Raw genomic sequence first — 18714 nt, 5'->3', positions numbered from 1 at the left:
CCTATGGTTTAAAAAACATCTCACAAGGAAAACTCTGGGCTCAGATGACATCACTGGAGAATTCTAGTAAAAGTTAAGGGAAGAAATCATACCGATTCTGTATCAACTCTTCCAGAAAATTGAAGAGGGGGAAATACTTGCCAGCATATTCTATGAAGCTGGCATTACCCTGATATCAAAGCTGGATAAAAGACATTGCAAGAAAGGTCTAGACCAATATACCTCAGAAATATAGATACAGAAATTCTCAACACAATTTTAGAAAAACCAATCTAAAAATATATTAAAAAGATAGCTCATCAAGATCAAATGAGGTTTATCCCAGGAATGCAAGGATGGTATAACATTTGAAAATAAATGAATATAATGCACCATACTAACAAACTGAGAAAGAAAACCCATTTGATCCTCCCAGTGGATGCAAGAAAAGCACTTGGCAAAAATGCAACTCCATTTCTGATAAAAGCACTCAGCCAACTTGGTATGGAAAAGGAGCTTCCTCAACTGGGAAGAGGGCGTTCGTGAAAAACAGACATCTAGCATAATACTTAATAGTGAAAGGCTGAATGTTTGGATTTTTTTTTTTCCAAGAAGTAGAACGAGTCGGAGATATTTGTTCTCACTACTTCTATTCAATATTGTACTGACAATTCTAGCCAATGCCATCAGGAATGAAAAATACATAAAAGCATTCATATTGAAAAGGAAGAAGTGAATCTTTTCATTTGTAGATGAAATTATTGTCTAGAGAGAAAATCCAGTGGGATCCATGGTAAAGCTACTAGAACAGGTGAATACAGCAAGATGGTGGGACACCAGCTCAAGATGCACAAAGGAACTGTGTCTCTATATACTAGCCATGGTCAGAACTTGAAATCTAAAAAGCAATGCTATTTATAATAGCAGAAAAGTAGGAAATACTTAGAGATACATATGACACTAGGTGAACAAGACATGTGCATTGAAAAACTGCAAGGCATTTCTGAAATGGGGACGACTTAAATAAATGGAGATGCTGTGTTCCCTGGTCAAAGACTCAGTATTGTTCAGATGGCAGTTCCCTCCAGTTGGTGTGTGGATTCAACCCAATTCCAATCAAAATCCCATCAGGCCTTTCTCGTGGAAAATAACAAGCTGAGTCTAACATTTTTATTTGGAAATGTGAAAGGCCTGGAATAACCAAAGCAAGTTGAAAAGAGAAGAGTAAAGTTGGGAGACTCACAGTAGTTGATTTCAAGGCTTATTATATAGCTACAGTAATCAAGAAGGTAGGGTACTGCCATAAATATACTAATAATAGTTCAAAGGAACAGCATAGAGAGTCCAGAAATACATTCACACGTACTTGGATAACCGCTTTTTGACAAAGTTGCAGAAACAACTCAGGGGTTACAGAATAGTCTTTTCTGGCAAGTGGTGCGGTGACAATTGGGTACCTTATACCATGTATAAAAATAAACTCAACATGGATCATACACCTAAAGGTAAAACCCAAAATGCTAAGACTTTTAGAAGGAAGCAGAGAAGAAAATCTTTGAGACCTTGGGTTATACAAACGTTTCTTAGATATGACACCAAAAGCATGATCCGTTAAAAAAATTGATAAATTGGGCTTTATCAAAATTTAAAGCTTTTGCTCCTCAAAGGACAGACGCTGTTAAGAGGATGACAAGACAAGCTACATACTAGGAGCAGGTGCAAATTATAGATCTAGTAAAGGATTTGTATCTGGAATATGTAAAGAACTCTCAAAACCCAATAATGAGAAAAGCAGCCCAATAAAGAAATTAGGCAAAAAAAGAGAAAGAAATTAGGCAAAAGACTTGAACAGACACTTCTGAAAAGATTGTTCAGATGACAACTAAGGCACATAAAAGAAGCTCAATATCACTAGTCATGAGGCAAATGCTCATTAAAACCGTAATGAGATGCTACTGCACACCTGTTAGAATGGTAAACATTTCATTGTTTTTGGAGATTTTATTTATCTGAGAGAGAGAGAAAGAGCACAAGTAGGGGGAGGGGCAGAGGGAGAGGGAGACAAACAGACTCCCGGCTGAGCAGGGAGCCCGATGTAGGGCTCGATCCCAGGACCCCGAGATCATGACCTGAGCCGAAGGCAGATGAGTCACTGACTGAGCCACCCAGGAGCCCCAGAATGGTAAAGATTTTAAAAGAGTGAACAGACCAAGTGTTGGCAAGGATGTGGAGCAACTGGAACTCTCCTCCTCTGCTCACAGGAATGTAAGATGGTACAACCGCATTGGAAATGGGCTGGGCAGTTTCGTTAAAAGTTAAGCATGCCCCTGCCATAGAATCCAGGCCTCCAGAATTGTTCACACCCGATCACTCCCCGCAATGGCATCTGTGTGAATATGAGCAAGTTTCTGCTCTCTGTGAGACTCAGTATTCTCATCTGTGAATGGGGTGCGTTGTGCCTCCCTGGACGGAAGTAGGAACTCGTATGCGTGGTGGTCCATGCAAAGCCCCTGGCACGTAGAGTCCCACAGCTAATGGGCTTATTCTGAGGGACACAGTCCTTGATAGAGCCTTTGTGATGGGGGAAAGAGCCTGCAGGTCCTTTCCTTCTCTTCCTTGAAGACCTGGGACAGGAGGTCCTAAGTGTTCTAGAGCCTTCCTCATGGAATCCCTGAGCTGGCCTCCACTGTCTCATGTGACAGAGGGCAGAGGCCCCTGCCCCCTCTGAGCCCAGGCTGACTGGTGTCTAGTATGTGAGCTGTCCACCCTCATCTGATTGCCTAGAGATGGAGTCACTAATATCCATGGGAGGAGGCAGGCCCAGGGGTCCTGGGTGATTGGCTGGGCGTCCTTGTCCTGGTCCCATTCACCCCATCTCATTCTGCTCTCCCCGCAGGGTGACTCTGGCGAGATGGGCTTCCCCGGAATGGCTGGCCTCTTCGGGCCCAAGGTACAAATTCCCACTCCTTACTGTTCCTGTTGGGGTTCCATCCATCCACCTCCTTGGTCGTTTATCCATGTATTCACTCAACAAAGATTTCTTGAGCACTTACAATGTGGGCTGGAAAGCCGCCAGAATCGAGCAGGAACATCCTCGGTCCCCAGAACCCACAATCCAGCAGACCTGGGTTTTAAGCCCAGCTCCTCAGTTTACCTGCTCTGAGCAGTTTACCTGCTCAGATGTTTACTAAATCTTTTGCAGTAAAAGATGCAAATTACTTTGTATCTCCAAGCCTCAGTTTTGTCAGCTGTAAAATGGGTAGGATAACTATAGAGGGTTGTAACAAGGAAGTAAGAGCAGAGCTTACACCATATAGCACAGAGCCAGCACGCTAGTACCTGCTTAATAATTGCGGACATTTGTTACTCTTCCTGGAACCTCTCAGGTAAGGCCTCTCTTGACAGGGAGGACAAAGTGTGGCCAGCCCCCAGGGGTCATGGAGCTGCTGGAGGCCCGACCCAGTGGCCACCCAGACACAGACAGCCCTTTCTCTGCCTCCCACAGGGCCCCCCTGGAGACATTGGCTTGAAAGGCATCCAGGGCCCTCGGGGGCCCCCTGGCTTGATGGTGAGTCCTCTCCTGGTCTGTCCTAGCGGGGACAGTCGCCCAGGCCCAAGGCTGGCCAGCCATCAGCTGGGTGGATGCCTGCCCTGCTCCTCTGCTCTTTCAGGCTTGAGCCCCCTCTGCCCAAGGCCTCCATCCCCGTTGGCATCCCCTTGGCTTCTGCCGGTCCTGCTAGCTGGGCTGCCACCCTCCCCCTTTCTCCTCCCGTAGCCCCCCAAAGGCACTCGGGGCCCAGAATGTGCATGGCCTTCCTGCTTGAGGAAGTCTCCCTTCCATCACCATGGGACACTCAGCTGCCATCTCCTCTCCTGTCTCCGTGACTCTGTTTCCCAGGCCCTGGGATGAGGACACACAAACCTTTCTCTCTCCTTTAGGGAAAGGAAGGCATCATTGGGCCCCTCGGAATCCTGGGACCTTCGGGACGCCCGGTATGTGTAGGGGGCTGGCCAGAAAGACTATGGGGGCAAGCTTGTCTCTGTGACCCAGGGCCAGCCTGAGCCTCAGTTTCCCCATCTGGGAAATAGAACTTCCTCTCTGAGTCCTCTGTTATGGGGCATGATTTATTGCAGGGTCCAAAGGGTGACAAAGGCAGCCGAGGGGACTGGGTGAGTTGATGGGCTGCTGAGGCGGTGCTGCAGTGGTTGGGGGAGGGGGAGGGGAGGGGAGGGGAGGGCTGGGAGAGGGGTGGGGGAGGCCTGGAGGGCAAGGCTCAGCCTCATTCCCTGACTGTGTCTCTCTGCTTCTGTCCTCCTCCAGGGATTGCAAGGTCCGAGGGTGAGTGGGCTGCGGTACGGGGGCTGGTGGGCTGGGGGAGTGGGGCAGGGTGGGCCCTCTGGGTTCCCCTGCCCATGACCACCGAAGTCCTCAGGCATGTTCTTTCCCTCTGGACCTCAGTCATCCATCGGTACCCCTCTGTGCTGGAGGCACCACTGTCTCAGGGTCTCGGATCAGCTCGAGGAGGCCTGGGGTGGGGAAGATGGAAGGCCTTTGACCAAGGCCTCACTGTTCTTCTCTTCCTCCAGGGTCCTCCTGGTCCCAGAGGGCGGCCTGGCCCACCGGTAGGTACTTGCGCTCAGGGCTCCTGGAACTCCAGGGCAGGAGGTGGAGCTTTGAATGAGACCCAGGGCTTTGCTGGCAGGTACTTGTCTTGGCCCTGACCTCACAAGCTTCCCCAGACTTCTAGGAGAGCATAGAGCAGCCCTGGCTGGACCAGGTCTCTAGAAGAGCAGAGACCAGTTTTACACATCCTCTCGTGCCTGGATGGCCCCTCCAGGCTCCTGACAGCCCCTGGGACTCCCGCACCCAGTCCCTCTCAAATAGTGACTGAGCCTCTTCTTTTGCAGGGTCCGCCAGGGAGCCCTATCCACTTTGTAAGTTGGAGAATGTTCTCTTTTGCCTATTTGGGGTAAGGCCTGGGAGGGTGGGGGGGCGGTTGGCAGCTGACCTCTTTTCTGGGTCACAATAGCTAGAACCCTAAGCTAGGCCCAGGGATGCCCGTGAGCTTTTGTCCTTCCATCCCGGACCCTGGACTCTACAGCAGCAGAAAGAGGGTGGGGATTCCCGGTTTTAGGCAGGATGCACCCCTGACTGTGAACCCAGGAAGCCGATCCAGTGGCTGCGCTCCTGGTCCTGTCAGCACCCTCGGTACAGAACGGCTGATTGCCGAAGGTCTAAATAGGTCCTGGTGTCAATTCAAGCTTGGGGGGGGTGGGTGTTCCCCATACCGAGGAACACTTGTGGGACACCAGCTGGGTGTCCTGCAGTTCGACTCAGTTCTGACACTGTGCACCAGGACAAAGCATTCACGATCCTACAGGACTCCTTCCCCATCCTGCCCACCCCAGATGCCAGCTTGTCACCTGCGCTTCTGACCGACTGAGGTTCCCATGCCCCTCACCGGCATCAGTGAATGTGCTAGAGCGCCTCTTAGATCAGAGAAATATATCACGTACTAGCTTACTGGTTTATTATAAAAAAATAATAATAATAACTCAGGAACAGCCCGATGGAAGACAGGCACAGGGCAAAGCGTGAGGCAGGGGCTCACAGCTCCCAAGCCCTCTCCAGGTGGGCACTCTCCCCAAACCTCCACGCGATCACCAGCTGGGAAGCTCTCTGAATACCACCCTTTTGGGTTTTCATGGAGGCTTCATTACATAAGCATGATGGATAAAAGCAGTGGCCACTGGTGATTGATTCAACCTCCATCCCTGCTCCCTTCCTCCCGGAGGTGAGGGGTCGGGACTGAAGTTTCCAAGCCACCTATCACAAGGTTGCTTCCCTGGGCAATCCGGCCCCTATCCTTTGGTTACCTAGGGGCTTTCCAAGAGTCACCTCATTAACATGACAAGACTTTTATGGGATTTTAGGAGCTCGGTGCCAGGAAGAGGGTCAGAGACCAAATCTCTATTATAAATCACAGTATCCCAGAGGGTGTCCTCAGATTCTGAGTCCAAAGAGGGTCAGACTGGAGGAGGAAGGCTATTTTCCTCCCTGATGGGTACGTCCCTGAAAGTATGGCCCCTCCCAAGCCCCCCTCCCCCCCCCCCCCGGGGGCCCCCCCCGTGTTTCCCCCGCCCCGGGTTGGGGGTTCCGGGGGGGCCCTGACGCCGTCCCCCGCCCCCCCCCCCCCCCCCCGCCCACCACGGTGGCTGAGGGGAACTAAGCAGGAGCCCTTGGGCCACAAGCCACTCAGATTCTCTGCTCTCCTAATCTCTCAGCTTCTCACTATCCGGCCCCCCAGGCATCGTCCACGAAAATGAACTGTTGGCCCTGGCCTCCCCTCCACACCTTCCCTAGCCCTTCTCATCACTAAGGAAGCCAGACAGCTAGGGCAAAGTGAAGAGACCCAGAAAAAACCCTTTTCCTCTCAAAAAAAGGAAAATTCGAGGATTTTGAATTTTTTGCACGGGAGTGGACATACTGAGTGTTTGTGATAGGTGGACACTGTTAGGCGTGCTCCTCCTGGATTAGCTCACTTACTCCTCTCAAGGTTCTGAGAGTGTTACTCTCATGCCCATTCTGAGGATACTGATGCAGAGAGACGGTAAGCAACTTGCCCAGATCCTGCAGTTAGCAAGTAGCAAGGCTGAGGTTTGAACTTGAGAAATACCTCTGGTGTCTGGGCTCTGGACCTCTTGGGCTTTACCCAACGTCACAGTGTCCCTGTCACTGTTTTCACAGCAAGACCGCCTCTGGCAAGCCCCCTGCTAGGGCTGGAGGCGCAAGTATGAGATAGTTACACAGAGAAAGGGGCTGCACCCAGTTGGGGGCGAGAGCACCAGGAGAGAGTTCCCATGGAAGCTGACATCTGTAGAATGAGTATAGGGCAGGGTTTCTCAACTGCAGCACTTATGGACACTTGGGGACCAGGTGGTTCCTTGCTGCGAGTGATTGTAGGATGTTTAGCAGCATCCCTGGCCTCTGCCCACTAGATGTCAGGAGCACCCCGTCCTCCAGTTGTGACAGCCAAGTCTCTAGATATAACCAAATGTCCCCTACAGGGCAACATTGCCCCTGATTGAGAACCACCAGAAGAGTAGATAGGCAGATGGAGCATTGGAGGGAAAGAAGAATGTTCCAGGCTATGGGAACAGCATGTGCAAAGGCCCTGTGGCCAGACGGAGCATGCTGCTTAGCAACTTAGCAATACAATAGTGTGTCTGGTGCATCGAGCATATGTGGGCAACAGAAGAGAGGCTGGGCCAGAGGCCACAGCACTCAGGCCAGGTCTTGTAACCACATGGAGGAGTTCGGACTTAATACTGTGGGTCATGAAGAGCTGTGGAAGTGCCTGGAGAAAGGGAGTGGATGGGTCAGCTCTGACTCTCTTTGTAAGTGGGGGAAGGACAGAGAGTTACACAGAAGGCAGGTGACTTGGCCCAGGAAGGCGGGTGGGCGAGCTCCTCCTCAGACCCTGGGGCTCGCTCTCTCTTGGTGAGTCTGGTGATCCTGGGGTTGAGGGGTAGGATACACACCCTGTCTTCTCTTTGCACAGCAGCAAGATGACCTGGGAGCAGCTTTCCAGACGTGGATGGACACAAATGGAGCACTGAAAGCAGAGGTACCCCGAGACCACTGCCCACATGGGATCCCTTCCCGGGGGAGACAGAAGGGACGGCTCGCATATAGTCAGTGCCCTCCACGTGGCCTGCCCCGAGAGTTCCATAGCTCATTGGTTTCCTGCGCCGGGGCCTGGGCAAAGTTGATACTAAGTCGGCTCTCAGGATTCACAGTCCAGGGAAAGGGCAGCCTGGAAGAGCCCATTGTCTTCCTTCCAGCCTGGGGGTGGTCAGTGTAAAGACCTCCACTGACCCCTTCTGGAGGGATTTGGGGCCACTGCGGAGTGTCCTGTACCCTCGCAGCCCCCACCCGGTTCCTGGCCCCCAGTTTCCTTATCTGTCCAGTGAAAGGAGCCCCATCATGCCCCTAGGAACTTGGGCCAGGCCAAGACCCCCTCTCTCTTCACGACAGGGTTACAACCATCCAGACCGGCTGGTGCTGGACCAGGGAGGGGAGATCTTTAAAACCTTACACTACCTCAGCAACCTCATCCAGAGCATTAAGACGCCCCTGGGCACCAAAGAGAACCCCGCCCGGGTCTGCCGGGACCTCATGGATTGTGAGCAGAAGATGGTGGATGGTATGAGGGCTTGTGGGGTCTGAAGAGAGGGCTTCTTGCCCCAGGGGTGGAGCAGGCGGTGCAGGGGAGTTCCAGGAGGGGCTGAGGAGAGGGACCATTCAAGTCTTGGCTCATTGGGGCCAAGTTTCTGTCCTTGGGGAGGCAGGCACATGAGGCAGTCCCTTATCCGCTCAGCAGTCACTGAGCCACACCATATGGCCAACCTTGTGCCTCCTGGGGTGTAGGTGAGTGGTTTTACCCTTTCAGAGCCTGTAGATCTACAAGCTGGGGACAACCATTTCAGTGCAAGGAGACAAGAGCTTTGGCAGGACAAGCCCCCAAGGGCCAGGAGGGGACAGGGGGCTGGGGGAGGGGGCTGCCATGGATGCCCTGAGAGCCAGGATTTCACCCCTTTCTGTCCACACCTCTTCCCTCCACTGACAAGAAGGTGGACTAGTGGCTGGTTGTCCCACTCTTTCGGCTGTGGGGCCTTTGGATCCCTTGGAAGCCCAGTGGGGAAACCAGATGCCAGCACAGGTGTCCAGTGGGTGGGGTGGAGGCCTGATTTACCCTCCTCCCCCAAGCAAGCCCCTAGGAGGATCACTAGCCTTGGGGGAGAACCCATTTAACTAAATGAGCCCGAAATGCCTTGGGCTAGTGATTCACCCTCTCTCAGGCCTCAGCTGCCCCCTCTGTAAAATGGCCCCTTCACAGTAGCAGTGTGGGCCAGTGCTCAGCCGAATGCCCCCCCCAGGGGCTCTGCCCGCTGTGAACTCTGCCCACAGCCTGTCCTTGCATCTCAGTGGCTCCTGGAATCCTTTCCCGACTTCAGGCCCAGCTGGGCTCGGTGGGTCCCAAGGTTTGGGGTTCACCTGCAGAACCGGGCCCTGGGCTCCCTCCCCCTCACATACCTGTACCATCCCTCCTCCACACCACCTGCAGGTACTTACTGGGTGGATCCAAACCTTGGCTGCTCGTCCGACACCATCGAAGTTTCCTGCAACTTCACCCATGGTGGACAAACGTGTCTCAAGCCCATCACGGCCTCCAAGGTACCTGTCTCGTCCCCATCCACCGCCAACTGGCCCCCTCTACACCCACCAGGCCCTGGGCCACCGCCCACCCAAGTTTTGGTCTGAGCCTTGACTGTCCTGGTGCGTGGCTTCTTGTGACCCTCCATTTTCTCATCTACGAATCGGGGGATGAATTGTTCTAAATCCATGGTTTCTACACCCTTTCGAGATGTATGATGTTAATGGTTTTTATTTCAAATAGAACTTTCGGCCAATATCTAAAACAGCATAGTTGGGGCTCCTGGGTGGCTCAGTCGTTAAGCGTCTGCTTTCAGCTCAGGTCATGATCTCAGGGTCCTGGGATCGAGCCCCACATCGGGCTCCCTGCTGGGCGGGAAGCCTGCTTCTCCCTCTCCCACTCCCCCTGCTTGTGTTCCCTCTCTCACTGTGTCTCTCTCTGTCAAATAAATAAATAAAATCTTAAAAAAAAAAACAACCCAAAACAACAGCATAGTTGGCCAAGCTGGCCGGGCTTGGAGAACCAGGAACCATCAGTACAAGCTAAGTCATGGTGCCCAAGGTGTGTATGCAGGGTTTAGCTAATGTTTGATGTCTGCTTTCCAAGTGCCTGTCTCTGGGCTGAGCGCTTGAGGTAGCTCAGGGCAGCTCAGCAGCAAGCCAGGGCGGGCGGCGGCAGTGGGGTGCCACCGCTCCCCCACCCAGGGTACCCCATGGTGGATTGTGGGTCTGCAGGGGCGGCAAGTCCTCCATATGGGAGGATTCAGGCTCCAGGGAGAGGAGCCCACCTGCCTGTAGGGGAGGCGGGGACCCAGAGACCCATCCCATCCCATCAGTCCTCCTGGGGAGGCTCCAGGAGGTGCCTTAGGCTGACTGGGTCAGACCCAGGTTTTGAGAATCTTTGTGTGGGCCAGCTGGTCAGCAAGTCTTGCTGGGTCCCTACCATGTGCCAGACACTGTATCAGGCACTGGGATTCAATAGGAAACACAGTAACCTCACCAGTGACCCTCCAGCCAGGCCCTTTCCCCCTCTGACTCTGACTCTGAGCCACACCCACCTGGCAGAGGGGGGAGGCCTGAGTGGAGGCACGTGCGTGGGTGGCCATCCCCATCACAAACAATGGCCACCATTTTGTACCAGTCTCAGCCTATAAATTACCAACATGGTGGCTGGACCAGCCCTTGTGGGTCTTACCATGATTGCAAGATGTCCTTCACGATCAAGAAACTTTGAAAAAATAAAGGTTTGTTTACTTACAGGACCTGGAAATTACACAGCACACCGGGGCCACCTAGCCAGCTTGCTGGGGGAGAGAATGAGTGTGCACGAGCCTGGGATTCTGCTTTTGTTGCGGTCCAGGGTGGGGGGGCTTAGGGCTTCCTGGGCTCACTCTTAATTGGTGAATTTAAAACATGACAGCGGGGATTTAAAGCACAGGAAGAGGGAAAAAAAAAAAAAGGTGGTCCAAATGGCCAGCTTTGGCAATCTTGAAGTCTAAAACAAAGGAGGCTCAGCGCGGAGGCCACTGGCGGGGCTTTTCATTTATTCGAGATCGCAAGCTTTTTGAAGTGGATGCCTAGGCAATCAAAGCGTCAATCAGGCGCTTGCATTACACAAAGAAAAACCAACCGTCTGGGCTTTCAGGGCACTCACTGAAGCCATAAATCCCATCCTTGTTTGAGGTCACTGCCGTTTCTGGCGTCTTGGAACTTTTCTGAGGGTTGGGGAGGTCACTTCTCATTTCTCCTGTACTTGAAGAGCCTCTTGATCTTGCGCTAGTTCCTCTTTCTCTCTGGGCTTTGGGTTCCCAACTCAGCTCCAGAGAAAACCCCCACTCCCGGCGCCCATGCAGTGGGGGGGGTAGATCAGGTGACTTAGGACCCTCGTAGATCCGTCTCTGCACTCAGGCTGGCCTTGGTGCTTTCCCTTCCTTGTTACTCCTTGGCTGTGGACCGGTTCACACAGACCTCAATTTCCCTGTGTCTCCAGTGGGCACACGTCTGGGAGCAAAGCTGGGAAATGCTTGCCAGGAAAGAGCTTCTCCCTGTGCCCTCCAGAGTGAGGGGAGGGTTTCTGAGAGCCTTGGGCAGCCGGCCTGACCCTGCCTCACTGCTGCGTCTCTGCCACAGGTTGAGTTTGCTGTCAGCCGGGTCCAGATGAATTTTCTGCACTTGCTAAGCTCTGAGGTGACACAGCATATCACCATTCACTGCCTTAACATGACCGTGTGGCAGGAGGGCACTGGCCAGACCCCGGCCAAGCGGGCTGTGCGCTTCCGGGCCTGGAATGGGCAGATCTTTGAAGCAGGGGGTCAGTTCCGGCCAGAAGTATCAATGGATGGCTGCAAGGTAAGCCTTGGGGCCCCTCACAGGCCTCTCATGCATGGACAAGTTGAAAAGATGTGTTTTTATTACAAAATAGTATATAAGAGTTCGTGTAATACATACTAGTATGTTACATTAGTATATTAGTATCATATGTGGTATTAGTATAATATTAGTAAAACATATCATTATTATCTTTGTGTAATAATTTTATTATAACGGTTTCATAAAACCCTTTTTATTCACTATCCTCTCTGGGAAACTTCTGAGAGAAAATCCAGCCATAAAAATTCCACAGGCTGATAAATGCTCTACTTACTTGTGAGGCTGCTTGTTAAAGAATGTATTTCTATTCTCTCTGCCCCCATCCTGGCCAGGCTAATTTCGTCTGTTAACATTTTTGGTTATTTTTAAATACCTAAGATTGGGTGGGTTGTTGGTGGAGGGGGAGTCAGAAAATTCTCCAAAAAACTAGCTTCGCAAGATTAAACAAAACTAGTAATACACAATGTTAGTGAGGATATGGGGAAACCAACACTCTTGCACAAAGCTATTTGGGAAAAAATTGGTAGAGGCTTTCAGGACAGCAGCTGTATAAATATAGGGATACCTCAGAGATATTGTGGGTTTGGTTCCGGACCACTGCAATAACGTGAATATTGTAATAAAGTAAGCCTAATTAATTGTTTTGGTTTCCCAGTGCATGTAGGAGTTATATTTACATTATACCGTAGTCTGTTAAGGGTGTAATAGCATCATGCCTAAAAAAAAAGGTCCATATCTTAATTAAAAAATATGCCACGTAATCACAGATCACAGGCCGCCAAAACAAATGTAAAAATGCTGAAAAAGTTTGAAATGTTGTGAGAATTATCAAGATGTGACGCAGAGACGCAAAGTGAGCAAATGCTGTTGGAACAATGACACTGACAGACTTGCTCGATGCAGGGTTGCCACTGACTGTCAGTTTATCAGAAACACAACATCTGGGAAGGTCAGGAAATGTGGTGCAACAAAACGAGGTATGCCCGTATATCCAGCGTATACGCTCAGCCTCAGAAACGTATGTATCCTTCCATCCAGCTGCTTCTAGAATTTGTTCTAGGGAAACAAGAAGTGGAGAAAGGCGTGCACAGAAGTTTAGCTACGGTGACATTGGTTACAGCATTCCTTACCAGAATAGACATAGTAGCAGCAATCGAAGTGGACCAATACAGGTCTTTGCTTCAGTGAAATGCCATGTATCCCTTACAAACGGTGAGAAAGATGATGGGGACATGCACACGTAGATGATGAGGTTTGTGATGGTTTCATGTGTACCCCTTTCCTTCTCTCAGGTCCAGGATGGGCGCTGGCATCAGACGCTTTTCACCTTCCGGACCCAGGACCCCCAGCAGCTGCCCATCATCAGCGTGGACAACCTCCCTCCTGCCTCATCAGGGAAGCAGTACCGCCTCGAAGTTGGACCTGCATGCTTCCTCTGACCTCTGACCTCCTGGCTCCTCTAGGCCTCGAGGGGGAGGGAGAAGGAGGGGACCTAGGGGCACATGGGCCCAGGAGAGGCAGCTCACCTGCCCAAGGATCCTTGGGTAGGCCCCAGCTGTTGTCTGCCCGGTAGAAGTGGCCGGGGCGGGGGAGGGGTGGCAGGGAACTGGGTATCCTTGGGACCAACTGATCCCAGCCCCAAAGACCAACCAAAGAGCCAGCCAGAGCGAGCTGGGCCTGCAAGCTGCCTGAGCCCCGCGGCCTGTCTCCCAGCCCCGCGGCCAACCCCTGTCCTCCCCAGCTTCCTGCCCAAAGAGCCCCATGTTCCAGCCAGCTTGAGGGGAGGGGGCATCTCTCCAGCTGGTCCCTGCCAGGGAGCTTTGATGTGCAATATTAGAGAGGAGACATGAAAAAGGAGAAAAGGAAAGAAAGAAGTATATATATTTTATTTAAACAAACACAAAGAAGGTGCATTACTATTTCTTCACCCGGGAAAGAGGTGGTAGAAGAACCAGCCAGAGGGTGGGAAGCGGTGGAGGCCGGGAGGGGGTGGCGCGACCCTCGGGGCTGGGGCCCCCGTGCTAGCTACCTCCCACTGTAAAATCGCTGGTGCTCGCAACTGTCTCGTAGTGTATGTGATTTTTTTAAGGAAAAAAAAAAAAAAAGCCTATTTAAGATTCTGAAGGTGCTACCATTTTTGCCACAGACTTTGAAGAACCATTTTGATGTGGGGTATCATCCACATTTTGCTCTCTCCTCCAAATGAGAAAGTTGGGGGAATCTAAAAATGTTCCTAGTATCACCCTTTTGCTCTTCAGGTAATCGACTAAGTGGGGGGAGTGGAAGGAAAAAGGAAAAAAAAATGCAAAGCCGAAAAAAAAAAAAAAGAAGAAGGAAAAAACCTGCCAGAAACAGAAGCAGGAAGATTTACCTTTTAATTTATGGACTTTGAAATATTTGTCCTCTTAAGGCAGGAGGAGGCCTGAGCGTGAAGGATTTTGGCCTTGGCCTCTCATGGCCCTGGAGGGAAATTAGGCTTATCTTGGAAGGTGGGATCTAGACTGGAGAGTCATGGGAGAAGACTTGACCTTGAAGAAACCAGTTGTAAGAGCGGTGTTGGGTCAGTGCTGGCCTTGGAGGTGGAATATCAATTTAGAGCCATCTTACAAGGCCCCATACCATTCCCTAAGATCCTCCCTTCCAGGAGCTTGTCCCTTCCAAGATGTGGCCATCACTCTTGCTTTTCCATCGTCATTAAATTTTCTAGAAACCTGGCGTCATTAGCTCCAAGTGTAAATGTGGGCTGAGGAGAAAGAATAAATATGGGGATCTCGGGGTTCAGTGTGATGGGGAGATTCAGTGTCATCTGAGTTGTCCTCTATCAGAGAACAAGTCAGCGCCCAGGTTGGATTTTGAGGTTATTTTAAGTATGGGATTATTTTTCTAGAAGGGGAAATTTTATGTGAACGTCTATCTGTGTCTTGTTTTTTTTTTTTTTTTTTTTTTTTTACCTAAAGTTGTGTCTCTTTGGGAATTGGATTTGATTTTTATTATTTAATACCTCAGTCCGGCCCGCCTTCCCCACCAGACACTTCTGTATGCCTCGCCATCCCGCCCCAGCAAAGACGCTCCCCGCGGAAGTGTGTTGTAGCAGCTCGGGCCTCATCTCAGCCCTCGCTCCCCCCCCACCCCCCCACCCCCGGCCAGTCTCCACCTGGCCTCTGTCTCGTTCTTGGAATTTTCTGCTGTCCTCGTTTATGTCTGTCCACATGTCAGTGTGTTAAAACCCCAGTGGGTTCTGTTTCTCCTTTTCCCTTCTGGATTTTAAATAAATATTTAAAACTGAGGCAATGGAATGATGCATCTGTGGCCGTGTGTTTTTAAAAAGCCCGGAGGGAGGTTTCTGGCCGGGCTGGGGAGAAAAGATGCTCAGAGGATGCTGCTTCCCCTGAAGGAGGTGGGTAGGGGGAGAGAACGGCACCAGAGCAGGGGGAGGGGAGTGAGTGCTGAAGGCGAGGGGGTCCAGGTCCCATGGCGTATCTGTTTCTTAGGGTTGCTGGTAATAGTACCACAGACCTGGAGGCTTAAAACAGCAGAAATGCATTCTCTCCCAGTCCTGGAAGCTGGAAGTCTGAACTCCAAGTGGTGGCAGCGCCGTGATCCCTCTGGTGCTTCTAGGAGACAGCCTTTACCTCGGTCAGCTTCTGGTGGCCCCAGGCATTCCTCAGCTCCTAGCTGGAGCAATGCAGTCGCTCTGCCTCTGGAGTCACATGACCTTCTTTCTCCCGTGCAGCTCCGTGTTCCCATCTTTTTATAAGGACACCAGTCCTATCGGATGAGGACCCACCCTAATAAGCCCATCTTGACTTGATTACACCTGCAAAGACCCTATTTCCATGTAAGGCCACATTCACAGGTAATAAGCTTAGGACTTCGACATATGTTTTTGGGGGGACACAATACAACCCATGACACACAGGGAGGAGGTATATTGAGGTTAACGTGAACAATTCCCTTTTTTTTTTTTTTTTTTAGCGTAGTAACATAGAAGGCTTACCATTCATGACAGTATATTCACCATGTACAAACTGTGCAACCATCTAGTTCCAGAACATTCTCAATGCCCCAAAAGGAAACTCCATACCTGTGAAGGAGTCACTCCCCATTCCCCTCTGCCCAAGCCCCTGGAAAAGCACTAACCTGCTTTCCAACTTTGCCTGCTGTGGATATTTCACATCAAAAAGAATTCTATTTCAGATCAACAGATTCCTGTTTTGCAGATGGGAAAGTTCAGTCAATTCAATGTCTGTTCCCAGCGCCCTCCCCGACCCGCCAAGAAAGCTCACAATATATGACCTTCTTTCGGGTAGCGTGATTTCAAGCTTCATCCTTGTGGTACGTACTCATACAGTACTTCATTCCGTTTTATGACTCGATAATGTTCTACTATATGGATGTACCACGTTTTGATTATCCATTCATCCACTGATGGACATTTGGCTTGTTTCCATCTGGAGGAGCTTGTGGCCAGTGCTTCAAAGTGAGCATTTCTTATCTATGAGATTCTTGAGAGAGGCCAGGACAGCTCCTGCCTGGGAGGGAGGGAGAATCTGAGAGATCGTTAGCCAGATTTAGCAAATACATATACAGGACCACACAGATAAATGTGAATTTCAGATACATAGTAGCAATATTTTAGCATAGGTATGCCCCCATGCGATATCTGGGACATGTTAGGACATATTTATACCTGCTGGACCTGGCATGTGTATCTCCTGGCCTTGGTTTGGAGTTCTTCCTTTCTGAGCTTGGTCCTCCCACCCTGGGACCTTGCATAAACCAGAGCTTTTCTGCCCTTCTCCCCTAGGAGAAAGAACAAATCATAAGCGGTTGAATTCATAGCTGGAATTTTCTTTAGTTTTAAAACTTTGCTATAAGTTTCCAGGTTTTCCAGGTCACCAGTGCACATGCAGCCGGGTCCCCCCTCCCCTCCACACCCTGGCACCTGCCCCAGGCACCAGGTGGACTCGGAGAGTCGTGTCCGCAGAGCCCAGAATTCATGGTCTGGAAGGGCTTGGTGATTCCCACAGCCCAGATACACCCTGTCATTTTACGTAGAAGGTAACTAAAGCCCAGGGAAATGCCCGAGCTCACCTGCCGAGGCCAGGGCGAAGCCTCGATTCAAACCCAAGACTGCTGACAGGTGGGTCTCACTATGGCCCCCTGGGATTAGCAGAGCCAGCAGCCCCTGGGAGGTGGGTACAAATGCACATTTTCAGCCCCAACCCAAACCTACCGAATCACAGACTCCCAGGTTGGGGCCCAGCAACTGACGTTTTATTAAGCCTCCCTGGAGATTCTAGTGCATGCTCAAGTCCCAAGAATTGGGACCCTCTGCTATTTCCTAAATCTGGAAAACAGTTTCCAAAACTGGGCAGGGGGGAACCTTGGAAATGAGATAAGAACGTTCTTTTTATTTCTTTGAAAATGAATCAGAAATGAAACTGAGACAGAAAGGCCTGCTTCAACTGAATTATTTCCTGAGCTCCACCCTATACTGTCACCCCCAGAGAGTTTGCCCCGCTGTTGGATCCCGCTTCCAGAGGGGAAGGTCCGGTCACTCGGATGTCTCTGTCCCTGCAGGAAGCTCTGTGAGGGCAGGGGATGGATCTGTCCTCTGCTGTAGTCAGGGAGTACAGCATGTTGGAGGACTCAACTTGTCCAACAAGGCTCATTGGAATGTTGCCTTGACGAGCACGCCTCAGCAGCCCCTTCCCTGCGCCAAGCCTTATGTGGGCACTGGAGTTCCAGAGACAGGATTGACAAGGGTGTCTGAGGGGCTCTGAGTCTGGTGGAGGCCACTGGAGGAGTTGGACCTTGTGTGGTTAAGGGTTAGGAAAGCCGGCAGCAGGAGGCCAGACTGGGTGGGCTGGGGGTGCGGGGAGCAAAAGGAGAGCGTGGCTGATGCAATCTCAGCGGAGGATAGTCAGGGGGTGACACCTTGTATTAACCAGTCTCCAGAGAAATGGAACCAATAGGATGTGTGTGTGTGTGTGTGTGTGTGTAAAGAGATTTATTATAAGGAATTGGCTAACATGATTGTGATTGCCGGCACGTCCCAAGATTTGCAGAGGGAGTTGGCCCATTCAAGACCCTGCAGAGCGGATGGTTTCATTCCAGTGTAAAGCCTGGCAGGCTGGGGAGCCAGGAAGAACCAAGGTTTCAGTTCATGCCTAAAGGCAGGAAAAGACTGATGCCCATCTCCACCAGTCAGGTGGGAGGAATTCTCTCTTACTCAGACTTTCAATGCTAGTCAGGCCTTGGACAGATGGGACGAGGCCCAGCCCACACTTGGCAGGCAGGAGGCAATCTGTTTTACCCAGGTTATCCATTCAAATGTTAGTCTCATCTAAAAACACATGCACGGCCACGCCCAGCATGTTTGACCTAATATCTGGGTACCCCATGGCCCAGTTAACTTGACACGTGACATTAAGCATCCCAAGCTGAGGCTATCAGTGATAGAGGATGAATGACGGTTTGCCCGGTGAGGAAGGACACCGGGAGGGGAGGGGGTAGCACCTGCCAAGGCTGGGAAGTAAAGGGAGCACTGCCCATTTGGGGAACAGTATACTCGCTGTTCAAAATGATGCTTCAGGATAGGATGTGGGGAGCCCCAGGGTCCTGGGCTGGGCTTAGACAAGCTGCAGGTTGCACAGGTCAGCGGGGCCGGGCTCGCTTGGCCGGGCTGGGTTCGAGCAGCAGCGGGGCCCTGTGGAGCTGTCCAGGAGGCAGCCAGCTGGGCTGGAGGGCAGCAGAGAGGTCTGCGTCACGGTCGGAGCTGCGGAGGCGTCAGGAGCCTCTGCAGGGCTCTGAGGACCCGGGAGGGGGTGAGAGAGTCGGGAGGAAGGTTCCAGAGGGGAAGAGAAGGATGGTTATGTGAAAACCGTGACCCTCACAACTCTCAGTCGGCGTTCCAGGAGGGCCTCTGGGAGCTGGCCCATGAGGCCTCTGACGCTGGGCCAACTCCTTCCCAGCAGGGGCAGGTAGCAGGTTGTCGGGGAGCCAGGAGGCAGCTCTTCGGGGGCTGGCAGTGGCTGTGCTTCCCAGTCCCCCATTGCACAACTGTCAGGAACCAGCCAGAGTGGACTTCCCAGTGGGGCCAATCCTGTGTTTGCTCTGTCCACAATGAATCAAGCCACCGCCAC

The 18714-nt window shown here is 51.5% G+C and overlaps 1 protein-coding gene across 1 annotated transcript in view; it reads left to right on the top strand.

Annotated features, from left to right (window-relative positions):
• COL27A1 (collagen type XXVII alpha 1 chain) overlaps positions 1-14862 on the top strand; it is a 129093-nt gene extending 114231 nt beyond the window's left edge. The window contains exons 50-61 of the mRNA XM_035016598.1: positions 2876-2929; positions 3485-3547; positions 3919-3972; positions 4114-4149; positions 4301-4318; positions 4567-4602; positions 4888-4914; positions 7542-7607; positions 8018-8186; positions 9108-9217; positions 11327-11545; positions 12859-14862. Of these exons, the coding sequence (XP_034872489.1) occupies positions 2876-2929; positions 3485-3547; positions 3919-3972; positions 4114-4149; positions 4301-4318; positions 4567-4602; positions 4888-4914; positions 7542-7607; positions 8018-8186; positions 9108-9217; positions 11327-11545; positions 12859-13005 (999 nt within the window). The 3' untranslated portion in view covers positions 13006-14862. The remainder of the gene's footprint in view (positions 1-2875; positions 2930-3484; positions 3548-3918; positions 3973-4113; positions 4150-4300; positions 4319-4566; positions 4603-4887; positions 4915-7541; positions 7608-8017; positions 8187-9107; positions 9218-11326; positions 11546-12858) is intronic.
• The last annotated feature ends 3852 nt before the right edge of the window (positions 14863-18714 follow it).

This window comes from Mirounga leonina, unplaced genomic scaffold (genome assembly GCF_011800145.1).
Source record: "Mirounga leonina isolate KUSES-001 unplaced genomic scaffold, KU_Mleo_1.0 Mir_170, whole genome shotgun sequence".
NCBI lineage: Eukaryota > Metazoa > Chordata > Mammalia > Carnivora > Phocidae > Mirounga > Mirounga leonina.
The sequence above is the reverse complement of the archived record's forward strand: the minus strand, read 5'-3'. Positions and strand labels throughout refer to the sequence as shown.